The sequence below is a fragment of the Trichosurus vulpecula genome, chromosome 8, assembly GCF_011100635.1.
Source record: "Trichosurus vulpecula isolate mTriVul1 chromosome 8, mTriVul1.pri, whole genome shotgun sequence".
In the NCBI taxonomy this organism is placed as follows: domain Eukaryota; kingdom Metazoa; phylum Chordata; class Mammalia; order Diprotodontia; family Phalangeridae; genus Trichosurus; species Trichosurus vulpecula.
In genome coordinates this window covers 148,169,077-148,191,883 of record NC_050580.1, presented here as the reverse complement: position 1 = coordinate 148,191,883, position 22,807 = coordinate 148,169,077, and the positions used below count along the sequence as shown (strand labels likewise).

Below are 22,807 nucleotides of genomic sequence, written 5' to 3'. Positions count from 1 at the left end.
CTTCTGTAACTTTTCCTGCCTTTCCATTAAATTTTACTGAACTAGAACTTAATTTGGTCTTAACAAGCCTTGGGAAGGAATTATGGATTCTTCTTCTTTACTTATGAATTATGATAGGGCCATATATTTTAGGCAGAGGAGCCAGGAACTTGTAGTGTTTTTAAAATGTCACTGTAGTTATGCTCAAAATTAGAATAAGAATTTCAGAGTTGGAAGAACCTAGGGAATCATCTCATCTGCCTCCCTCATTTTACAGATGAAGAAGTTAAAAAGCCCAGAGAAGTTATCTTTTCATGGTACAAAGCTGAATGTAGTAGGATAGTAGCTTTAGATATCTTAATCTTATTTGAATTCATTATATACAGATATTCATTTTAAAAATGACAAATTGATAAGAGCCTCATTTTTTTTTAAATACTAGGTGGTGATTGAAACGCTGTCAGTGGGAGCAACTATGCTATTGCCCCCTTTAAGAGAACGAATGGAATTACTGCATTCTCTTTTACCCCAAGGACCTGATCGATGGGAAAGCTTGTCTAAAGGACAGGTAAGATGTTGGCTAATATAGCAGTAGTTTGAAAGAACACGTTGAAAGTTTCAAGAGGAACTGATTAAAGCCAACCAGTTATTTCTGTTGTCAACACTACATATCAGACTTTTGAAGAATTTTCCATCCTTTAAATTATTTTTCTTCAAAGCTTATTTGAAAAGCCTTTATCCTTTTTGAGTAGTTAAATTGAAAGAGTATTGCTCATTCCTCCCTCCCCCCCAATTAATCTTGTAGTGAATTAAGCATTTTTAATAGTACTCAGTTATATACTTAATGTATTTCACGTGTCTTAAGTAGGGTGTTGTCCGTAACTCTCACATTTAACAGCATTCAAAATGAGAATAAGACTAATATGGACATAGTGTGCTCATGTTAGGCTTCAGATTAAAATATAAAAGAAACATTTTTAGATATAAGTTGGTTGCTGTTCTCAGGTGTAGTGTTTTTTTTAAAATTCCTACCACTTTTTGTTTTGTTTTTCTTCCCTCCTTAACAAAAGTTCTTTTGGGTTTTGTGGCATGTATTGATTCTTTAGTTCTTCGTATTTCTACCATGCTGGAAAGGCTTCAAGTATGGTCCCCAGAAACTGGCTGTCTGTTGTCTGACAGCCAACCTTATGAATTAGACAGAGACTCTTCAGTAGTAGACTGGCCATTGGATGATGAATTTTTCGGCCATGGCAACCTGTGGAACAGAATAAAATACAATATGACCCTCATCTATTGTGGCTCCCTTTTGCCTTTTTCGGGGGAAAAAGGGGACAGTATTTACTAAGAATCATGCAGTTTTTAGTTTTACATCATCTATCTATATTAATTTCACCCTTTGGTATTCAAATCCGTTCCATTGACCAAGAGGCAATATGCTTCTAGAGGAAACAAATCTTATCATTCCTGATATTCTTTATTATTGTTGTTGTTATTATTAAAATTTTCATTTTCAGTACCAAATTTTGTCTCCTTTTACTCCCTCTTTTATCCATTGTGAAGGAAAGGAGTATAACCATTGATACCATATATGAAGTCATGCAAAATATATTTCCACATTATCTGTGTTCTGAAAAAAAAAGGAACAAGAAGGAAAATATACTTCACTCTGTACTCTGAGCCCATCACTTCTCTCTGTGAAGTTGGATAACATTTTTCATTATGAGTCTTTTGGAATTGTGGCCATTGTATTGATTGGAGTTACTAAGTTTTTCCACAGTTGATTATAATAGTGCTTTTACTGTGTAAATTGTTTTCCTGGTTTTGCTTGCTTCACTTTGCATCAGGCCATACAGTCTTCCCAGGTTTCTCTCAAAGTATCCCCTTCATCATTTCATATGGCACAATAGTATTCCATCACATTCTCATACCCATAACTTGTTCAGCCATTCCCCAATTGATAGGCATCCCCTCAGTTTCCAATTCTTTGCCTTTGTGAAAAGAGCTGCTGTAAGTGTTTTTGTATACATGGATCCTTTTTCTTTTTTTGTTGATCTCTTTGAGGTATAGCCCTAGCAATGGCATTTCTAAATCAGTGAGTATGCAGTTTTATAGCCCTTTGGAAATAGTATCCAGTTTTTCTCCAGAATGGTGTACTAGTTCACAGCTCCAGTAGCAGTGCATTGATATCCCTATTTTCCACATCCCCTCCAGCATTCGTCATTTTGACATTCTTAAAACATTTTTTAAAATTCAATTTTATTTTATTTTCAGTTTCAAATTTTCCCCTTGCTATCTCTCTACCTTCACCCCTTCTTTGAGAAAGCAAGAAAAAGAAAACTCATTACAAATGTATAGTGAAACAAAAAGATCCTACCATTAGTCCCCATCTATATACACATATATGTATGTATGTATGTGTGTATACATGTGTATATCTATATGTCTGTACACCTCATTCTGTACTTCTGCACTTTGAGTTCATCATATCTTTGGACTTCAGATAGTGTTCTTCATTATGACTCCTGTGTAATCATGGTTGGTCATTATGGTGCTGAGAGTTCTGAAGTCTTTAGGAATTATTTGTCTTCAAAATATTGTGGTTGTATAAATTCTCTTGGTTCTTCTTACTTTATTTTGCATCAGTTCATACAATTGTAACTCAAATGATGCACTAATATCATGTAATAATAAGAGACACAGTAATAGTAAAAAGAAGGCCCCCTAGTATGTGGGGTGGCCTTTATTAGAGAGAGAAACAGACAAGGTGAGAAGATATGGATAGTAACAGTGCAATCTGTACTATATTAGAGGAAGAACCCTCATCAGTGTGATCATAGATCTGTGGAGTATTTTACTTGTCGTGTACCTTAAAAAAAAAAGGTGAACATAAATATTTTTATCATGTTGGAGAACCGACTACGTCTTTGATCATTACTTTTTTAGTTTAATAAGAATTATAAGAATTCTCTTTATTAAGTTAATAACTCTAATGGATGTAGCTCCAATTTGATGAAATTTTAGAGGGGAAGATGTTGGTTTTGTGTTCCTGCACCCTAAGAGAATGAAGAAGAACTTTTTCTCTTAAAAAGATATACCAGTTAAGAGATTTTTAAAATATTTCAGATGAGAGGTGATGAGAGCCTCAACTAGGGTACAGGCCATGTCCATGAGGTTAAGGTGTGAGAGATGATGTGTAGTGGACAAAAATTGCTAAGATTTAATTTATTGGAAATAAGAATTAAAGGAGAGTTAGGAATGACTCTGAGGTTCTGAACTTGGATGATTAGATAGAAGGGTAGTGGTGCAACAGAAGTAGGGAAGTTTGGAGGAGTGATAATTTTGGGAGGAAATGTGATGAGTTCTATTTTGGATATGGGCTTGAGATGTCTGTGGGACATCTAGATGACGTCCAGAAGGCACTTGGTCATATGGGACTAGAGGAATTTAGGAGAAGGCATATGGCTAGATATATAGATTTGGAAGTCATCAGCATAGAAATGATAGTTGAACCCATGAGATAACACAAGGAAAGTGTGATACAGAGAAGGAAACCCATGGTGTAGCTTTGGTGGACTACACATTTACTGGGTGTGCTAAGGAAACGTTTCTGAGAAGGTTTGGTCATAGAAATAGGAGGAAAACCAAGAAAGAACAGTATTACAGATGTCAAGTGAGATGACAGTGACCAGGAGAAAATGGTCCAATGATCTAGTAATTAACCTGATTGGTAATCTTGGAGGGAGAAATTTCATTTAAGTAGTAGGGTCCGAAGCCAGATCGCAAGGTATTGGAAAGTGAGTGGAAGGTGAGAAAATAGAGTAAGAATAAGAAATAGAATAATAATCTCTCTTTGCTGACTGAGATAGTAATCACAAGGCACTTAGTACAAGCGCCTTACATAGTACATTCTTAACAAATATTTATTCCCTTCCTCTCATTCCCTGATTCCTTACTGCTTATAAACATGTCCATGTCTCCCCATCTTCCAGAAACCCTCACTCGACTGTTCTGTCCATCCCTGCTTCCCATATCTTCCCATATCTCTCTTCTCTTTTGTGGCTGAACTGCTTTAGAAGCCTTTAGACAATAAAAGACAATTTTTTTTTTTCTTTTCTCTCACTCTTAACTCCTTATAGTCTGGCATCTGACCTCATCGTTAATCAAAATTGTCCTCCCTGAAGTTACTAGTGATGTCTTAATTGCCAAATCTAATGGCCTTTTTTCAATTCTTATCCTTCTTGACCTCTCTCTAGCCCTGGACATAGTCAGTCAACTGCTTCTCTTTGACGCTCTCTTCTTTCTAGGTTTTCATGATGTTACTTTCTTCTGGCTCTCCTTTCTTGGTTCTTCATCCACATAACTGGTTGCCCCATAGACTTCTGTCTTAGGCTCCTCTTCTCCCTCTATAATATTTCACTCGGTGGTCTTGTGGACTTCTAAGGATTCAGTTATCATCTTTGTGCTGATGATTTTCAAATCTACCTAGCCATCTCTAACCTTTCTGCTGATCCCCAGCTTTACATCTTCAGCTATGTACTGGACATCTTCAACTGGATATCTTAAACTCAGCAGGTCCAAAACTGAACTAAATATCTTTCCCCAAAATCTTCCCTGTTGTTCTCGAAGGCTATTGCCATCTTCCCAGTCACCTAGAGTTACGACTTAGGTATCATTTTCAACTCCTCATTCTCACCCCCTATATCTAATCTCTTGACAAGGCATGTTAATTTTGCCTTCTCTCACAATGCTCCCTTCTTTCCCCTAACTGCTATCACTCTGGCGCAGGCCCTCTTAACTCCCAGCTGAACTCTTAACAGTAGCCTGATGGTTGTTCTCCTTGCCACAAGTCTTTCCCCACACCAGTGCATCTTCCACTTATCTGTGAAAGTGATCTTCATGAAGCATAGGTCTGACCATTTGTAAGACAGGTAACACTAGCACACAGGAGGGCTACTAGCATAGGTTTACTCTTGATCTGGTCAGACAGGAAGACAGCTCTGAGGGGGTTAATAATCTTACTTTATTCTAGTCTAGTGTTCTCAAAGAGAGTTGCTGATAATGGGAGCACCAACTCCTACAGCATTCCCTAATCACTCTTGTCACAGGGGCCAGCGAGAAGGGGGTCAACTACTCCTCTGTCTCGATGGGGTCAGTCAAGATAGTCATAGCTTGTGTACTTCCCTAAATCCCCTCGAACCTCAGTGGGGGCCAGTTGAGGCAAACAGATTCCCCCCAAGCCTTGATGGGGGTCGATCAAGGCACACACAGCATTCCAGCTTGTGCATTCAACCCTAAGGGTTCTCCACTCACTGACCAGTGCCCACCTGCTTTATAGGGCATCAGACAAAGAAGGCATATTGTCATCAATAGCCTCCAATTTTATGTTACCTCATCCTTGTACCTCACTATGTAGTTGCAGTGGATAGTTACAATTTAAGCACAAAGGTTTATGTTATTTACATTATATAACGCTACGCAAGCATGGTGGAGATATTTTGAACCATGATCATGAGACCTCATATCTAACACCTGGGAACAAGAGATTGTTATGGCTATGGATCCTCCTGGAAACTAAACTATAACAAATAATAATAAAAATCCACCTTACACACACTAAAATCCACCTTACTTATACCATGTCTTTCCCTACTTGATAAACTACCAGTGACTGTCACCTCCAGGATCAGATATAAAATCCTCTGTTTGGGGGGGCGGAGCCAAGATGGTGGCTGGAAAGCAGGGACTAGCATGACCTCCCTGCCGAGTACCTCCAAAAACCTATAAAAAAGGGCTCAGAACCAATTCTAGAACTGCAGAACCCACAAAACAGCAGAGGGAAGCAGGGCTGCAGCCCAGGACAGCCTGGATGGTCTCTGGGTGAGGTCTATCCCACATGGAGCTGGGAGCTGGGAGTGGAGCAGAGCAGAGCCCAGCCTCAGCGGCGTGGACCAACCACACCAGGAGCCGGGCAGAGCGGGCCCTAGCACCCTGAATCAGTGAGCTGCAGCAAGTTACCAGACTTCTCAACCCACAAACACCAAAGACAGCGGAGAAGGTTAGTGGGAAAAGCTGCGGGAGTGGAAGGAGTTCCTGGTTCGGCTTCCTGCCCCGGGGGCAGCGGAGGTGGGGCAGCTACAGCTGTTGTTGCTTCCGGCCCCAGGCCCACCTGGTGGGAGGATCAGAGCAGGAGTGCACAGCCTGCTGAAGATCTAAGCCCAGTTCGGGTTGAAGGTTCTTGGGGAAGGAGCAGTGCTGGTGTGGCAGAGCTGGCACCTCCCCCCCAAACCTGGAACATAGAACTCTTTAGTCTACAAGCAGTCGTTCCCCACTGAAAAACTCAAGGGTCAAGTTATTTGGTTGGGAATTTGGCCAGGCAGCGAAAACGCACCCAGATTCAGTCTCAGACTTTGCATTCTTTCTTTGGTGACAAAGAAGACCAAAACATACAGACGGAAGTTAACAAAGTCAAAGAGCCTACAACAGAAACCTCCAAGAAAAACATGAACTGGTCCCAGGCCATGAAAGAGCTCAAATAGGATTTGGAAAAGCAAGTTAGAGAAGTAGAGGAAAAATTGGGAAGAGAGATGAGAAGGATGCGAGAAAACCATGAAAAACAAATCAATGACTTGCTAAAGGAGACCCCAAAAAAATACTGAAAAATACACTGAAGAAAACAACACCTTAAAAAACAGACTAACTCAAATGGCAAAAGAGCTCCAAAAAGGCAATGAGGAGAAGAATGCCTTGAAAGGCAGAATTAGCCAAATGGAAAAGGAGGTCCAAAAGACCACTGAAGAAAATACTACTTTAAAAATTAGATTGGAGCAAGTGGAAGCTAGTGACTTTATGAGAAATCAAGATATTATAAAACAGAACCAAAGGAATGAAAAAATGGAAGACAATGTGAAATATCTCCTTGGAAAAACCACTGACCTGGAAAATAGATCCAGGAGAGATAATTTAAAAATTACTGGACTACCTGAAAGCCATGATCAAAAAAAGAGCCTAGATATCATCTTTCAAGAAATGATCAAGGAGAACTGCCCTGATATTCTAGAGCCACAGGGCAAAATAGAAATTGAAAGAATCCACAGATTGCCTCCTCAAATAGATCCCAAAAAGAAATCTCCTAGGAATATTGTCGCCAAATTCCAGAGCTCCCAGATCAAGGAGAAAATACTGCAAGCAGCCAGAAAGAAACAATTTGAGTATTGTGGAAACCCAATCAGAATAACCCAAGATCTGGCAGCTTCTACATTAAGAGATCGAAGGGCTTGGAATGCGATATTCCGGAGGTCAATGGAGCTAGGATTAAAACCAAGAATCACCTATCCAGCAAAACTGAGTATCATGCTCCAAGGCAAAATATGGATTTTCAATAAAATAGAGGACTTTCAAGCTTTCTCAGTGAAAAGACCAGAACTGAATAGAAAATTTGACTTTCAGACACAAGAATCAAGAGAAGCATGAAAAGGTAATCAAGAAAAAGAACAAAAAAAAGAAATTGCAAGGGACTTACTAAAGTTGAACTGTTTTGTTTATATTCCTACATGGAAAGATGATGTGTATGATTCATGAGACCTCAGTATTAGGGTAGCTGAAGGGAATATGCATATATGTATATATGTTTATGTATATATATATATATATAAGTGAATGTGTATGTATGTATATATCTATGTGGAGAGAGAGAGAGAGAGAGGACACAGGGTGAGTTGAAGATGAAGGGAAGATATCTAAAAGAAATAAAATCAAATTAAGGGATGAGAGAGGAACATATTCGGAGAGGGAGATAGGGAGAAATGGAATGGGGTGGATTATCTCGCATAAACGTGGCAACAGGAAGCAGTTCTGTGGGAGGAGGGGAGAGGGCAGGTGAAGGGGTAATGAGTGAATGTTGCTCTCATCAGATTTGGCCTGAGGAGGGAATACCATACATACCCAATTGGGTATCTTACCCCACAGGAAAGAAGAGGGAAGAATATAAAAAAAGGGGGGGATGATGGAGGGGAGGGCAGATGGGGGTGGAGGTAATCAAAAACAAACACTTTCAAAAGGGGACAGGGTCAGGGGAGGAAATTCAATAAAGGAGGAGGGGTTGGGAGGGAGCAAAATATAGTTAGTCTTTCACAACATGAGTATTGTGGAAGGGTTATACATAATGATACACATGTGGCCTATGTTGAATTGCTTGACTTCTTGGGGAGGGTGGGTGGGAAGGGAGGAGCAGGGAGAATTTGGAATTCAAAGTTTTTTTATAAAAACAGACATTCAAAAACAAAAAAAAAAGTTTTTTGCATGCAACTAGAAAATAAGATACACAGACAATGGGGAGTAGAAATTTAGCTTGCCCTACAAAAAAAGAAGGGAAAATGGGATGGGAGGGGAGTGGGGTGACAGAAGGGAGGGCTTACTGGGGAACAGGGCAACTAGAATATACGCCATCTTGGAGTGGGGGGGGAGGGTAGAAATGGGGAGAAAATTTGTAATTCAAACTCTTGTGAAAACCAATGCTGAAAACTAAATATGTTAAATAAATAAATTTAATTTAAAAAAAAATCCTCTGTTTGACATTCACAGAAGTCTTTAAAAAGTCCTTCATAACCTTTGCTCTTCCCTCCCTTTCCATACCATCTTCTTACACCTTATCTCCGCCCCCCCCACCCCCAACTCTTCCATCCAGTAACATTGGCCTTCTTGCTTTTCCTCAAACAAGTCACTCCAACTCTGGGCATTTTCACTGACTCTCCCTCATGCCTGCAGTTCTCCCCCTCTTCATCTCTACCTCTTCTCTCTTAATTCTAATGCCTTCCCTCTGTTGATTATTTCCAATTTAGTTTGATTATAGTTTGTTTATACATCGTTGTCTGTTGTCTCCTACATTGTACTTGAAAGCGGAGACTGTCTTTTGCCTTTCTTTGTATCCCCAGCATGTAGCACAGCCTGGCACATAAGTAGTTATTGTTTATTGGCTGACTTGGGGCAATTACAAAGTCAACTGAAGGATTTTTTCTTAAATATGAGGAAAATTTGAGGGTGTTTGCAGGTGGTAGGGAAGGAGTCAGTAGAAAAGGAGAGATTGAAGATGAAGTAGAAAGAATGATAAAGGGGAAAAATTCTCCAAAGAGATGAGGAGGATCACAGTATTGAGAGCACAAGTGGAAAGGACATCATCTCTTTGTTAGAGACTAGAGGAAAGTAGGAGATGGAGGATGATGAAGAGAGGTTTTGGGCCTCTGTGGAGAATATAATAGTGAATCACAGAAGAATATAAGGTTTCCCATACAGCAGTAGAGGCCTAGCTGAGATATTAGGTATAATTTTGTAGTGAACCCAGTTTGTACAACTGCCTGATTTTCCTTGGGGGAGTGTTCAGCAACATGTGACTAAGAACAAAGAATTCAAATGGTGGGAACAACCAAGAGTGAAAGTTTGAGAAAGCATGACTAGAAATTGAGGCAAGGAATTAAAGGGCAGCTGATTAACTGTAGGGAAGATTGTGAAGAGAAGAAAGGAGGAATATAGACATGTATTTGAAAACTTCATTTAAAATGCTATATTTTTTGCGTAGTTTTTACATTGACTGTTTTTGTTCCTTTTCCAGTGTGCATTAACAAATATTGTTCCTATTTCATTGATTTAACTTTTTTTAATTCCATTTTTCCTTAGAGAATGCAGTTGGATATAATTTTGACAAGTTTACAAGATCATACCCATGTAGCCTCCCTACTTGGTTATAGCTCACCTTCTGATTCTACTGATGTTTCTTCCATATGTATCTCCTACGGAAACCTGTCGGATCAACCGTATAGCACTCAGAGTTGCCATCCAGATACTCATTTAGCTGAAATTTTAATGAAGACCTTACTAAGAAATTTAGGATTTTATACAGTAAGTTGTTTTTAGTTTAATTAATAGTAAAGATATTTTTGTCTTACATGCAAAGATATTTTAACCTGTGGATTTTTTTCCTTCAGATTTTTAGAAATATTAAAACAAAATCTCATATAGCCAAAAGGAATGGGCACAGCTAATGAGCATGGAAGATTTATTCTTGAGACTTCACATATTGTTTTCCCTTCTGCCCCATCCCCAACAGTATTCCTGGTAGTAGAGATGTTACTTTTAAACTAGACCACATTTACCATAATCCAAGTAGAGATCAGCTTACATTTTTCTGTTTTTTTCCACAAAATATCATGATTTGCAAAATTCTTAATTAAATCCGGGTATATATTGTATGTACAGTATTTCCCTGATGTCTCTCTCTGGTAGCCCTATGAAAAAAGTGATAAAGTTTGTTTTGATATGACTTGTTCTTAGTGAGCCTTTTTCAAATCATTTAAATAATCTATTATAGAATTTGTTTAGATATTAATGACAAAATCACTGGCTTTTTTTCTCCCCTATTTCAAATATAACTAGCATTTTAGCCAGTCTCCATTTGGGGTAACTGTCATTTTCAGTGAGTTAAAAAAAAAAGAGATTACCAACAACATTCCATTAATCATACGTTTAAGTCCTTTCAGTGTTTTCTAATCTTCTCAATTCCATTGTTTATAATTCATATCATTCTTTTATTATTGTACTTGGTCTGTCTACCCACCACTACCCTAGCCCAGCCACTTTTTATATGTGATTTTTAAAATCTGAGTTTATTAATGACTTTCCTTAATTAATTTGCACACACAATTTTATCTGTGTCTTTCAGGATCAAGCATTTGGAGAACTAGAGAAAAATAGTGATAAATTTTTACTTGGGACGTCATCCTCTGAGAATAGCCAACCTGCTCATCTTCATGAATTGCTTTGTTCACTGCAGAAGCAACTACTAGCATATTGCCACATCAACAGTGTTAGTGAGGTATTTGATTCTCTGTCTCTCTTTTGAGAAGATTGTGACAAATAAGTGTCCTCAAGAGTTCAGTATTTGCAGTTTTGAGAGCATTTTGTGACTTGGATCTTTCAGAATTATGGTAATTCAAGCAACTCTTCTTCTTTATAGAATTCAAGCAGTGTGGCATTGCTTCACAAGCATCTTCAACTTTTATTACCTCATGCTACAGATATCTATTCACGTTCTGCAACTTTGCTGAAAGAAAGTCCTTGGAATGGCAGTGTTGGTGAAAAACTAAGAGGTTTGTGCTAATGGATTTCAGGTTTAATGTATTTAAATCAAGAGCCTTCTTCCCGTTCTTGAGCCTTTTTGAAACAGTGAAATTCCTTGATAGAGATCCTTTAGTAATATGGAAAGTTATAGAGAAGCAGGAATATTTCAGTGATAGCAGCTTGACCTCTGAAAAGTCTTTAAAATTATGATCAGTATGTTGGAGAGGCTTAGTTTTAAGTTGAAGTCAGAGTATATAAAATCATAAATATTCATTTTAAATAGCACAATCTAAGATTTTTATGTGCAGTTTGAAACAGTGTTGTTTTCCAAAGTAATTTTAGGTAAATTCTCTTTTTAAGTTTGTATTGCTAGCATGAAATCTTGAAGCAGAATTCTTTTAAAACTAGTTGAAAATAACATTCTTTGAATATTGGTCAAAAGTAGCTCTGTCAAGATATTTTTGCATACCTGTAGTTTAAAAAGTGAAAGTGGTGGGTGAATCTCCATGTTATCTACATTGGCAACTTTAGACAACCCCTATTTTTCCTTCTTTTAGAATTATTTTCCTTTTTATTGTCAAAATTTAGCTTTTTAGTGTCTCCCATCTCTCTTGGGCTGACTTTCCCTGTAGATTGTTAATCTATAGAAGCTATTTGTATAGCTATTTGTTAATCTATAGAAGCTGTTTTTCTTTACTTTCCCAACTAGGGTGCATGTCAGACTGTGATTTGCTTTCCTTTTTATTACAAATTCTAGGACAGGAATGATCATTTTCTCTCAAGGTTCTCACTATCTTTTTCACTTCAGCAATTAGTTCCTCCCCACTAAAGAGAATCAGAATTGTCCAGAATTTATATTTGCTGGTTTCTCTATGGTTTTTTTTTTTTGGAAGGATGAATTAATCACTAAGACAAGTCAAGACAAATCGAGAAGTTATTCGCCTCTCTGCTTTTGACAGAGAAAGAGAGTTTGAACAGATGTCTGGATAATTTGGAGTCTCCACTTTATCATACCTTTGTGACAGGCTTGTGATCTGTTGCCTCAACTTTTCATCTGTTTCTGTTTTTGTTCAGGTGATCTGGATACTCTGAAAACAAAATTAGTTTTTTTCCTCTCTCCATTGATTTGTATTCAGATAGCCTCCACATCTTTCCCCCTTGATTGCTGAATTTCCCCACATCAGTATGCTCTCTGAATATACAATGCTACTCTGTCTTTTACCTATGTCTTTTGAATAAGATATATCCATTTAGAGCCATGTCATAGTCATGAATTTCATCTCTCTACTTGTTAAAAACCTCTAGGTTCTCTTGTTTTCTTAAGCTTTAGGCATTGGGTTTTAGACAATCAAAGCTATAGGTTTTTCTATTAGCTTCTTTTATAAATTTTTGTCACTTGTGAATTTCTGGGTGTTTTAGATACTATTATTTTTTCCTTCGACTATGGTGGGTAGATATACATTGGCAGTCCAGTCCCAACTCTCCCCCCCTCCCCCCGCATAATTTTTACATTAAAGCCCTTTTGATTAGATTTTTGAGACACCTGGCAAAATCATTCTTGCTAGCCTTTCTGAAGGTATACTTCATCCCTGGCCAGAATTCTCTCATCCTTATATTTTCAGATGGGATCTAGATTCCCTCATTCTCAGATACTACCTTCTTTGCCAGCACTTTACTTCCCAAATACTTTTTTTAAAAAAAATATCCCTTGTTTTCAGTAGGCAACAGTGAGGAAAATCCAACTTATGCCCTTGTGATCTTCATTTTTTTTGTCTAACACTTCATAGTCTTAGTGACACTTTTTAGGTTCTTTCTGGTAGTAGTATTTGTGCCCACCTGAATCACCAAGAGTAGGTGGTAGTCATATTCTTTGATGAACCTTGGAAGTTTCTCTGTAATTTCTTGACTATATGCCCTAGACAGACAGCAGACTTCTTATAGTTGCCTTGTTAGTCCTCTTTAGGTACTTGCCAGTTTTGCTTTTTCTCGGGCCCTTCTGAATGATTTCTTACCTTACATCTCTGTGTTTCTACTATCTCATTCCTTGGAGGATAAGCAGTTGCTTCCTTCTTGGAGCATCTAGCTTTTTCCTCTTCAAGAATAACCTCATCCCTTTTTTAGCTCTAAGTGTTACCATTGACCTTTTCCACACCTCCTTCTCTTCTCCTCCCTAACTTCCTGACCAGTAGAAGGTTTGCTTCTTTCCGTTCTGTGTCAAATCACTTTTTCAGGTGAAGCTCTGATTCCATTTCCTTTATGAACACTTCATTGCCACTAATAGCTTGGGGTGTGGAAAGGTGTTCGATGAGTCCTTTTACCTTCTTTTCTTGGACAGACAACAACTTATGCTTGAAATAGAGATGGCAGTCACTTAGCTATGGCAGAAATGTGAAGAGTGCACACATAGAACCACCTCAACGAAGACAACGTATTGGGTTTAGGTGAACTAAGGATCTGACCTCATGTCTTATATTTGTCATGTCTTATATTTTCTAAATTAAATTCATATCATTGCTTAATTTTGCTTTATTTTTCCCTTTTTAGATGTCATTTATGTATCTGCTGCTGGCAGTATGCTGTGCCAGATTGTTAATTCTTTACTGTTACTGCCAGTATCAGTGGCTCGGCCTTTGCTGAGTTATCTCCTAGACCTCTTGCCACCTCTTGATTGCCTTAATAGACTGTTGCCTGCTGCTGCTCTTTTAGAAGACCAAGAGTTGCAGTGGCCTCTTCATGGTAAGCAGAACTGCTTAATTATCATCATCCTAGTAATGATATGGAAGAGGAACAAGTAAATTAAAAGTTGTTGCCCTCTCTTAGGACAATGAGGTCTTTGTTTTGTAGGAGCTTGCAGACTGAGGTAGGCAACCTGGAGCACACATAATTTGTTCAAGTGAAGATGTGTGAGGAAAAATGGCTACTGTACACATGATTTTACAATGATTTCATCTTTCAAATAAGCTGTTTGTTCAGCAGTGAAAGATGCATGAGATTAGATATAGAGATACTAGTTTGATATGTAGAGGGTAGAGTTCAGAAGACTATTGTTTCTTTTTGATTAATTTGTGATAATATTTTAATTGGAGGTATTATCTGAATTCACTTTTATTTACTTATAAAATGAAAATGCTTACTGGAATCTATGGAAATAATTGGAGTTGAAAATATTCACTTTAGAAGTACATAAATATGTTTCTTTTAAAATATTATGTTACTAAGATATTGTTAAATTATGGAAAAGTATAATTTGAAATATTTTAAGTGAAATGGAGTATAGTCCATTTCCAAGAGCACTTTACTAAGAGTGAAGTTAAATTCTTGTCCTGAGCCTGATGTTAATTAAATTGTGTGATCTTTGGCGAGTTACTTTTTCTCTTTAGAGCTTTGTTTCCTTATCTTTGAAATGAAGGATTTAGACTAGATGATATCTGACATCTTTTCTTGTTTCTCTGTAGTCTTTTGAATAATGATGAAATGAAGTGTCAGATCCATAAATCATTAAAATCCTGGTTATGATGTGAGCTACTCTTTGTTCTGTCAGACTTTTTAAAAGCACCCATTTCACAGGTAACACCGGCTATGCCAATGTAAGACAGAAGGAGACACTAGCAAAGGTTCCCTCTTGATCCAGGCAGACAGGAGGGCAGGAATGGAGTCATAATAAGGGGTTAAATAAGCTTACTTTATTCTAGTCTTCTCAAAGTGAGTTTCCTGATAATGGGAGCACCAACTTCTACAGGTTCCCTACAACTCTTCTTGCAGGGGCAGGCAAGGAGGTTGGGGAGGGGTGGGGTGCAATTACTATGTCGTGATGAGGTCAGTTGAGATGGGCACAGCATTCCAGCTTGTATACTCCCCTAAATCCCGCTAAGTCTCAATAGGGGCCAGTTGAGGCAAACACAGATTCCCCCCAACCCTTGATGGGGGCCAATCAAGGCAGTTACATGCATTCTTCTATGCATTACACAAATCACAAATCCCCACTTACTGACCAGTGCCACTTGATTTATAGGGCAACAGACAAAGAAAGCATCTTGCCAACGTTAAGCTCGCAGGTTAACTTTAGCAATATCATTCTGCACAATCATAGTAAATAGTACATTATGTCATCCCCTTATCTCACTGCTCAGTCACAGTAGGAATTTTTTGTAGCCAGGGTCCTGGGAAATATTATCTAGGATCCTTGAAATTATCCCCTAAAAAGAATAACAAATCCTCCTTACAATACCTTTCTTAGTTTACTAACCCAAACCATTTCTTTAAGATTGGAGGTAAATGCCATATTAATAAACAAATGGATGATAATGATAAATTAAAATTTTTAAAAGGCTTCCTTTAAACCTGATAAAATTAAATATAGAAAATAAAACGGTATAGGAAATTCATTTGAAAAACTTGGTCATATATTATGATCATTATATTAAAATTAGTAGGATGTAAAAAGGAAAGCTTAATTATATTTAACTTTTTCATGAATGCAGACTGTGGTGTACTGTGTGATAAAATAATTTATGTGTTGTTGACTAAAAATTTTCTTGAAAGTGTATTGTAGTTTGAGAAAACATTATACTGCTCAGTTTATTGCAATTTCAACATACCTTTATGCTTCAGGGAACTTAAGCGAAGCAGCATTCACTGATAATTTTCTCTTTAGGAGGGCCAGAACTGATTGACCCAGCTGGAGTGCCACTTCCTCAGCCTGCTCAATCTTGGGTTTGGCTTGTAGATCTGGAGAGAACTATTGCTCTCCTCATTGGACGGTGTCTTGGGGGCATGTTGCAAGGCTCTCCTGGGTCTCCTGAGGAGCAAGATACAGCATACTGGTTGAAAACACCACTGTTCAGTGATGGTGTTGAAATGGATATCCCTCAATTAGGTAAACTGCCCCTGTAAAATTTATAAGTGTCTGGGTTGCTACTTTTTTTTTGTTGGGTTTTCCTCATGTGATGTCTTAATTGGGGTACTAATGGAAAACTGTCTAAGGACAGTAAAGGTTCTGAGGCCTTAACTTTAAGTCTTGTTAAAGACAGATGAAATAATGTGATATAGTAGTAAGAAAACTCACTTGGAAATTAGGTATACAGGTAGTTCTTGCTTTATGTAAAATTGCATAATACAAATTTGACTTTACATAAAGAATTCTAAAAGAAATCTGCATTCCAGAAAAACACCTATGTTAATTGTACTGTACAGTACTGTGTGCTCTCTTACTACTCCTGTCCCTTGGCTTGGTGCTCCATGGCCTCCCACTCCCCCTTAAAAAAACCTAACCTTCCCAACCCTAAAAATAGCTCCTCCAAGTAAAAGCAGAACATCATGCCTGGGAAGACTTCCAGTGCCAGATTGGGGGCTTGGCTTGAGACCTCTAGTATTGAGAGAGGAGACCTTTGTCACCATCCACTCACCCCAAGTGTCTGTCCCTCAAGTATTTCTTCTCAGTTCTGGCCAGGCCCCCAAGTGGCTGGTCCTGGCTCCAGCTCATTCCTTCTCTTGCTTGTCTATCTCCCCTTGAATTGTATGCCAGCCCCCTCCCTCCAGGGGTGTGAGATTACCTTTCTGTCTTCCTCCCTGCCTTCCCTATGTCTGAGGGAAAATTCACATTACGTAAAGATCGCTTTACATAAAGGTCTGTAGAAGAGACCACTTATCTAAAGTGAGAATTGTCTGCACTTGGACTCTGTCACTAACTAGCCTAGAGCAGCTTAAATATACTCTTTGCTCTAAGTGTTTTTGTCTGTAACTTATGTATGATTATACTCAATCACTGGCTTGTTTTACAGGCTTAATTTGTGGTTCAAATCAATTAAAGTGACTGATACAATCCTGGAATGTATCCCCTTATTGTCACTACCTTCCCATCAGGGCTTTCTTCAGTGAGTCAAAAAGCATTTATTTAGTACTTTCTATGTTTCAGACACTGTGCTAAGTGCTGGGGGTACCAAGAAAGCTAAAAACAATCCCTGCCATTGGAGAACTCATGGATAATGAACAAAACAAGATGAAAATAATTAGGAAAAATAATCAATAAAAAATGTGCAAAAGATGAAATCTGAGGGGGAAGGCACTAGCCTGGACTGAAAAAGGCCTTCTTCAGAAGATAGGAGTTCAGCCAATACTTGAAATAATACAGAAAAACTAAGAGGTGGGAGTGAGAAGAGAGCATTCCAGGCATGGGAAACAACTACCACGAAGGCACAGAGATGGGGGACAGAATGTTTTATTGTGTACAAGATAGAGTAAAATGAGTTAGCATAGCTGGATCCTAGAGTGCATGCGGGGTTGTAAAATATAAGACTGGAAAGACAGGAAGGGGCTGAGTTAGAAAGGGCTGTCAGTGATGAATAGAGGAGTTTATATTTGATCTTAGGGGCAATAGAGCACCGTTCACATTTATTGAGTACAGGAGGAATGCCACGGTCAGACGTACTTTTTAGAAAAATCACATTTTCCGCTGTATAGAGGATGGATTGGAATGGGGAGAGACTTGAGGCAGATAGACCAATTAGGAGGATACTACAGTGTTATAGGCAAGAGATGAAGAGGGCCTGAACTAGGGTTGTGGCTGTGTGAGTAGAGAGGGGCAGGTATTGACTAATGAATAGAAGTACTGCTAATGACATTCCTGAATCAAGAAAAAAGGAAAGCCCTTTGAAGTGAAATTAGATATAACTGCTAGAAATACTCATCTGCTTTCTCCATTTTCTTATTGATTTGGTCTTTTTGCTAGCATTCAAAATAATTTCAGAAAAAAAAATTGCTTTCAATTGCTATTGTTTTCTGCTTTTTAAAAATAGTATTGCTAACAGAAGAGATGCTATTTGTTTATTTAAAGTATTGTTTGATATGGTTTGTATGTTTAAATAAAATTGTTATTTGGCATGATTTTTCTCTTTTTAGTGCAGATATTTAGTAGGTCAGTTACATTATGAGCTAAATATGCTGTTGTGGGCTAGCCTGGGAACCTAACTCCCGTTTATGACATTATTTGAAAGAGAAGTTGCCTTCTCCATTCCCAGCAGTCCATTTACAAACTGACTTTTGCAACATAGTCTATTTATAAATAGGGTTTTGCCTATACCTCATAAAAAGACATGACCTTTTAATTATGGATTATCATTTATCATTATTGAATTATCCTTTCATGATGAAATTCAATTAAATCTAAAAAAGAAAAAAGGCTTCTTATTTAGTCTATGTATCATACTTATCTTTGGCTGTGCTTAAGAGCTTTGCCTGATTTCATTTGTTGAAATTACCTTTGTTTATGAAAAAGTCAGTATACTTTTGTTTGTAACAAAAAAAAATCTGAGAAATTTTAAATGATGACAAATTTGTTTTTAGACAAATGTATGAGTTGCCTATTAGAAGTGGCACTTTCTGGAAATGAAGAACAGAAGCCATTTGATTACAAATTACGGCCTGAAATTGCTGTCTTTGTTGACTTAGCTTTGGGTTGCACAAAAGAACCTGCTCGTAGTCTTTGGATCAGTATGCAAGATTATGCTATTAGTAAAGGTAAGATGAAGAAAATAAATGGAATAAATTCTATGTAATTATGGTAGTTGGTAGCATTGACTATCATGTGTACCTAATAGAGTGATACAATTATCATTTGTTTTCGGTACAAAAATTGTAATACCAAATTAATTGATCAAGAAAGTGACTTTAATTTGTTCTTCCTTTGTTGGGAGATGTGTATTGTACTACTTCAGGTAAATTTAATATACAACAGTTGAGAATTACATAAATAAAAATTGGTGGATCATTATTTACAAAGGTTTCTGTTTTTCAAATTGATCATGATGAGTTTCTTTTAAACATCAGCTTGTTTCTCACTGGACATTTACTGCAGTGTAAACAGCATTGGAATAGATATATTGGAATATATATATGAAATATGGAATAGATCCCTGGATTTTCATGTTGGCTTTGATCTTAATTAGTTCTGTAAACTTGGGCTGTACATTGTATTCTGTTATGGCCTCAATTTCTTTAAGTGTAAAGTAGGAAAAAAACTCATAGGATATAAAGACCAACAACATGAGGTAATGTATGTGAAAGGTGTTTGGAAAGAATACTGTTATGCATTTTTCAAACTTTTTTCAAAATAATTTTATACACAGTTTTTCTAAGCATATGACTATTAGAGCTTTTTCACAGCATCCCTTCTATGACACTTCAGTTTCCATATTTTCTTTCTAAGTAGTGATCTCTGGATTGAACAGGGTCATATTTCCACAGTTGACATTCTCCCCATCATTCTCCCTTACCCTACTTTTTGTTTTCCTCTGTTCCTTTGCAGTTTCTTCTTTCTGCAACAAAAAAATGAATAAAGATCATATTCAGAGGTTTTCACCTACTGCGCTCTATTGTTTTGGTGTATAGTGGCAAAATGAAATGTAAATGATTCAGATCTTTAAAATACCAGCAGATGGTGCCTTTGTAAGTGTAACCCTGTTCATTGATTGATTCATTCATTCAACAAATATCTTTTGAATGCCTACTATTGCAGGTAGAGGCAGTAGAAAAGGAAAAACTAGTTTAAAATTTGTCCATTCCTATTTAGTCCCCATTTTTTTATGGGTCCTGAAAGAGATTTTAGACACTTCTAATTATGTTTGTTTTATGTTTAGGCCTTCTTCTAGAATATCACTTCGTTATGATCTTACATTTGTCATATTTTTTAAAGACCCATTTTAAATGTTAGATGAACCAAAAGCTTCTCACATAAACCCTGTTTGCTGAATAGTTTCATACATTTTAACAAATATTGTACCTGATAATTGGAAAACATTCTGTGGTACTTGGTTTCAAATGAATGCAAGCTTTAGAAAGAACGCAGTGCTTTTTAAAAAAATCCTTTTCAGATAATAATCCCTGCCAATTATAAAACTCAAAAAATGAAAAGCTTCAGTTTTGGTGTTTTATTTGGTTTTATTGTTAATTAAATAATGGTGCCTTTCAAAGGACCCAGCTGTGTTTAGATCGTGGCAATTTTAAATAATAATAACTACAATATACACTAATGATTTGTTGTCAGAATTGGTTGACAAAATCACGAGCTATCTCCCTACTAAGAATGTTTGTTGACCACAGGATCACATTAAAATCAATCATGTTTAAGTTTTATAAAATGTTTAAAGTATAAAAATATTGAGCTGTTTTAAAAAATGTATTTGATTTTATATACTAATTTTATTGGGTATGTGCATTGTGGATGGAGAGCCTAACTCCTTGATATGTTAGATAATTTTGTGAGTTACTGATAAAAAATATTGAATCACCTGGTGGACAGACTTCTGCTAATAAACTTTTCCGAAGCTAACTGGTGTTTGGATGATGATCTGTTCCCAGACCAATGCTGAAAGTCTTTTCCAGCTTGAATAAGACCTGTCATGACTTACATTCCTTTGGCACAGCCTTTTGATACCTGAGGACTAACTCTGAATATCATTATGGGGCATCAGAATAGGACTTAAATGGACAGTTTAAAATACAGCCTTTTTAAATAAAACGGTGGAGTTTAAGCTTTCCTGTTTTAAATTTTTTTTTCTTTTCAAAAAGAATGAACTGTGATATAGTTGAAGAGTAGTGTTATAAACATTATCTTGGAATATTTCACCAAAAAATTAAATAAAAGTTCCTAATGTGATTAAGGACAAGTAAAAAAGTTGGGTCTTGTTTCATTTTGTTTGTCTTGTTTTGTTCAAAGTCATCTAAAAGAATATTGTAATGGCTATATACATACGTTATAGGCATTTAACTAAATGCTTGTTGAATGAATGAAGTTTGCATCTCCAGCAATCTCTGTTTAGGAAACATTCCCGATTCAGGTGGCTGAACTTTACTACATATGAAAAATAAAGAATTTACACTAATGTAGAATAAAAGAAAGGAAAATAAAATATTTTTTAAAATACCTAACTAACCCCCACCAACATACTTTCTAACTCTCTTTTCTAGTTTTTAATGGCTTGTGATGGTCTCAAACCAAATGTTATTTAGTTCCTTACCCAAAGTAAGTACATATTGTTCATGGTGTTTAGAAAGCTTCTATAAATAAGTTATTTTATTACTAAAATTATTAAAATGAAATCAGGAGCATTTTTATCCTTTTTGAATTTAATACATCATTTTTATTTTCAGATTGGGACAGTGCAACTTTAAGTAATGAGTCACTCTTGGACACTGTATCTAGATTTGTTCTTGCAGCTCTTCTGAAACACACAAATTTACTTAATCAGGCCTGTGGAGAGAGCAGGTAAATAACACGAAACTGTATTCAGAACAGTTTTCACCCATGATACTAGAAGTTATAACTGTCCTTCTTTACTTAGGTATCAACCGAGTAAAACCTTAGCAGAAGTATACCGTTGTGTATATAAAGTTCGAAGTCGTTTACTTGCTTGCAAGAACATGGAACTCATTCAAACTAGGTCATCCTCAAGAGACCGATGGGTAAGATTAGAAATCATTTATATGAAAAAAATGTGCCTTGCATGGATTTAGTATTCAGAAAATGTTTGAATGAAAACAATGATCTCAGGGTTTTAGTTAAGCACAGGCTTAATAATAAGCATTGGTATGATGAAACTACTCCAGAAGCTGTTGCAGTCTTAGGCTCCCTTGATAACAGTATAATGTCTAAATCATGGAAAATAATAATTCAAATCATGCTTCATTCTCTGAAATTTGCCACCATGCTTCAGCTACCTTTTTCCTTTTCTCTGGATTCCAGGACGGAACTCTTAGATCAACAAGTTGACGTTACCAAGAGACAGATTCTGGCTCATATTAGCAAAATAAAAAATAAAAAAATCCAAACCAACAACTTTTCAAAAAATATGGACTGTCTGATAGAACAGGGCTGCTTTGTCACTGTAGGTAATGGAGGCAAAGGCTCAAACCTTCCTCAGTAAGTTTCAGATAGCCTTGGCTGTCTAGAGATAGTATAGGGTTGCCTTGTCACTCACTAATGGTACAAAAGTTGAAGCTGGATGGTATCAGTGAGGGTATAGAAGGGCTTCTTGGATTGCAGGAAAATCTGGCCTAAATGACATGTCATAAGGTCCTTTCTCAGTGTAAGATTCTTTGATTTTATATTTATAAACACAATGCTGAATATTGTAGACATGTCCTTTAGAAATATTCCTTTGTCTATGGGTTTGTGATTTTTGTGCTCCATTTTAATCTTTAGGTTTTGTTTTTTTAAATCTAAGCATATTTTGAAATTTATATTATGTAGCTGAAATTTAGTTAAGTTAGATATTGTTGTTATTGTTGTATTGTTAGTAGGCAATACTAGTTAGAGCAAGGAAGACCTGTTTGAGTCTCACCGTTTGAGTCTCATACCTAGCCTACATCACCCTGGTCAAATCACTTAACCTCTTGATGTTCTAGGCAACTCTTTTTCTAAAGTAAATTTTTATTGATATTCTACATTATAATAGTTTCCCACTACATCTCTCCACCCGCCAAGAGAGCTAGCTTATACAACAACTAGTATTTTTTTAAAGATGGGGAAAAAAAAGAAAAATAAGATGAAGAAAATCAGCACCAATAATCAGTATATTTAAAAAAGCCTGAAAAATATGCAACATGCTGTACCTGTGGACTTCCCACCTTCATGAACAGTTTGCTTGGGGGTGTCCTGTTATGTTTCTTCATTGAGTCATGCTTTTTCATAATTTTCTTATATAAAGTTTTGATTTTTTTTGGT

At 36.9% G+C, this 22,807-nt stretch overlaps 1 protein-coding gene across 1 annotated transcript in view; it reads left to right on the top strand.

Annotated features, from left to right (window-relative positions):
• The window catches only part of HERC1 (HECT and RLD domain containing E3 ubiquitin protein ligase family member 1), a 222,590-nt gene that overhangs the window by 69,543 nt on the left and 130,240 nt on the right, over window positions 1-22,807 (top strand). The window contains exons 13-21 of the mRNA XM_036734758.1: window positions 422-547; window positions 9,649-9,870; window positions 10,691-10,843; window positions 10,985-11,117; window positions 13,633-13,824; window positions 15,743-15,964; window positions 18,430-18,603; window positions 21,235-21,349; window positions 21,426-21,546. Coding sequence (XP_036590653.1) covers window positions 422-547; window positions 9,649-9,870; window positions 10,691-10,843; window positions 10,985-11,117; window positions 13,633-13,824; window positions 15,743-15,964; window positions 18,430-18,603; window positions 21,235-21,349; window positions 21,426-21,546 — 1,458 coding nt within the window. The remainder of the gene's footprint in view (window positions 1-421; window positions 548-9,648; window positions 9,871-10,690; window positions 10,844-10,984; window positions 11,118-13,632; window positions 13,825-15,742; window positions 15,965-18,429; window positions 18,604-21,234; window positions 21,350-21,425; window positions 21,547-22,807) is intronic.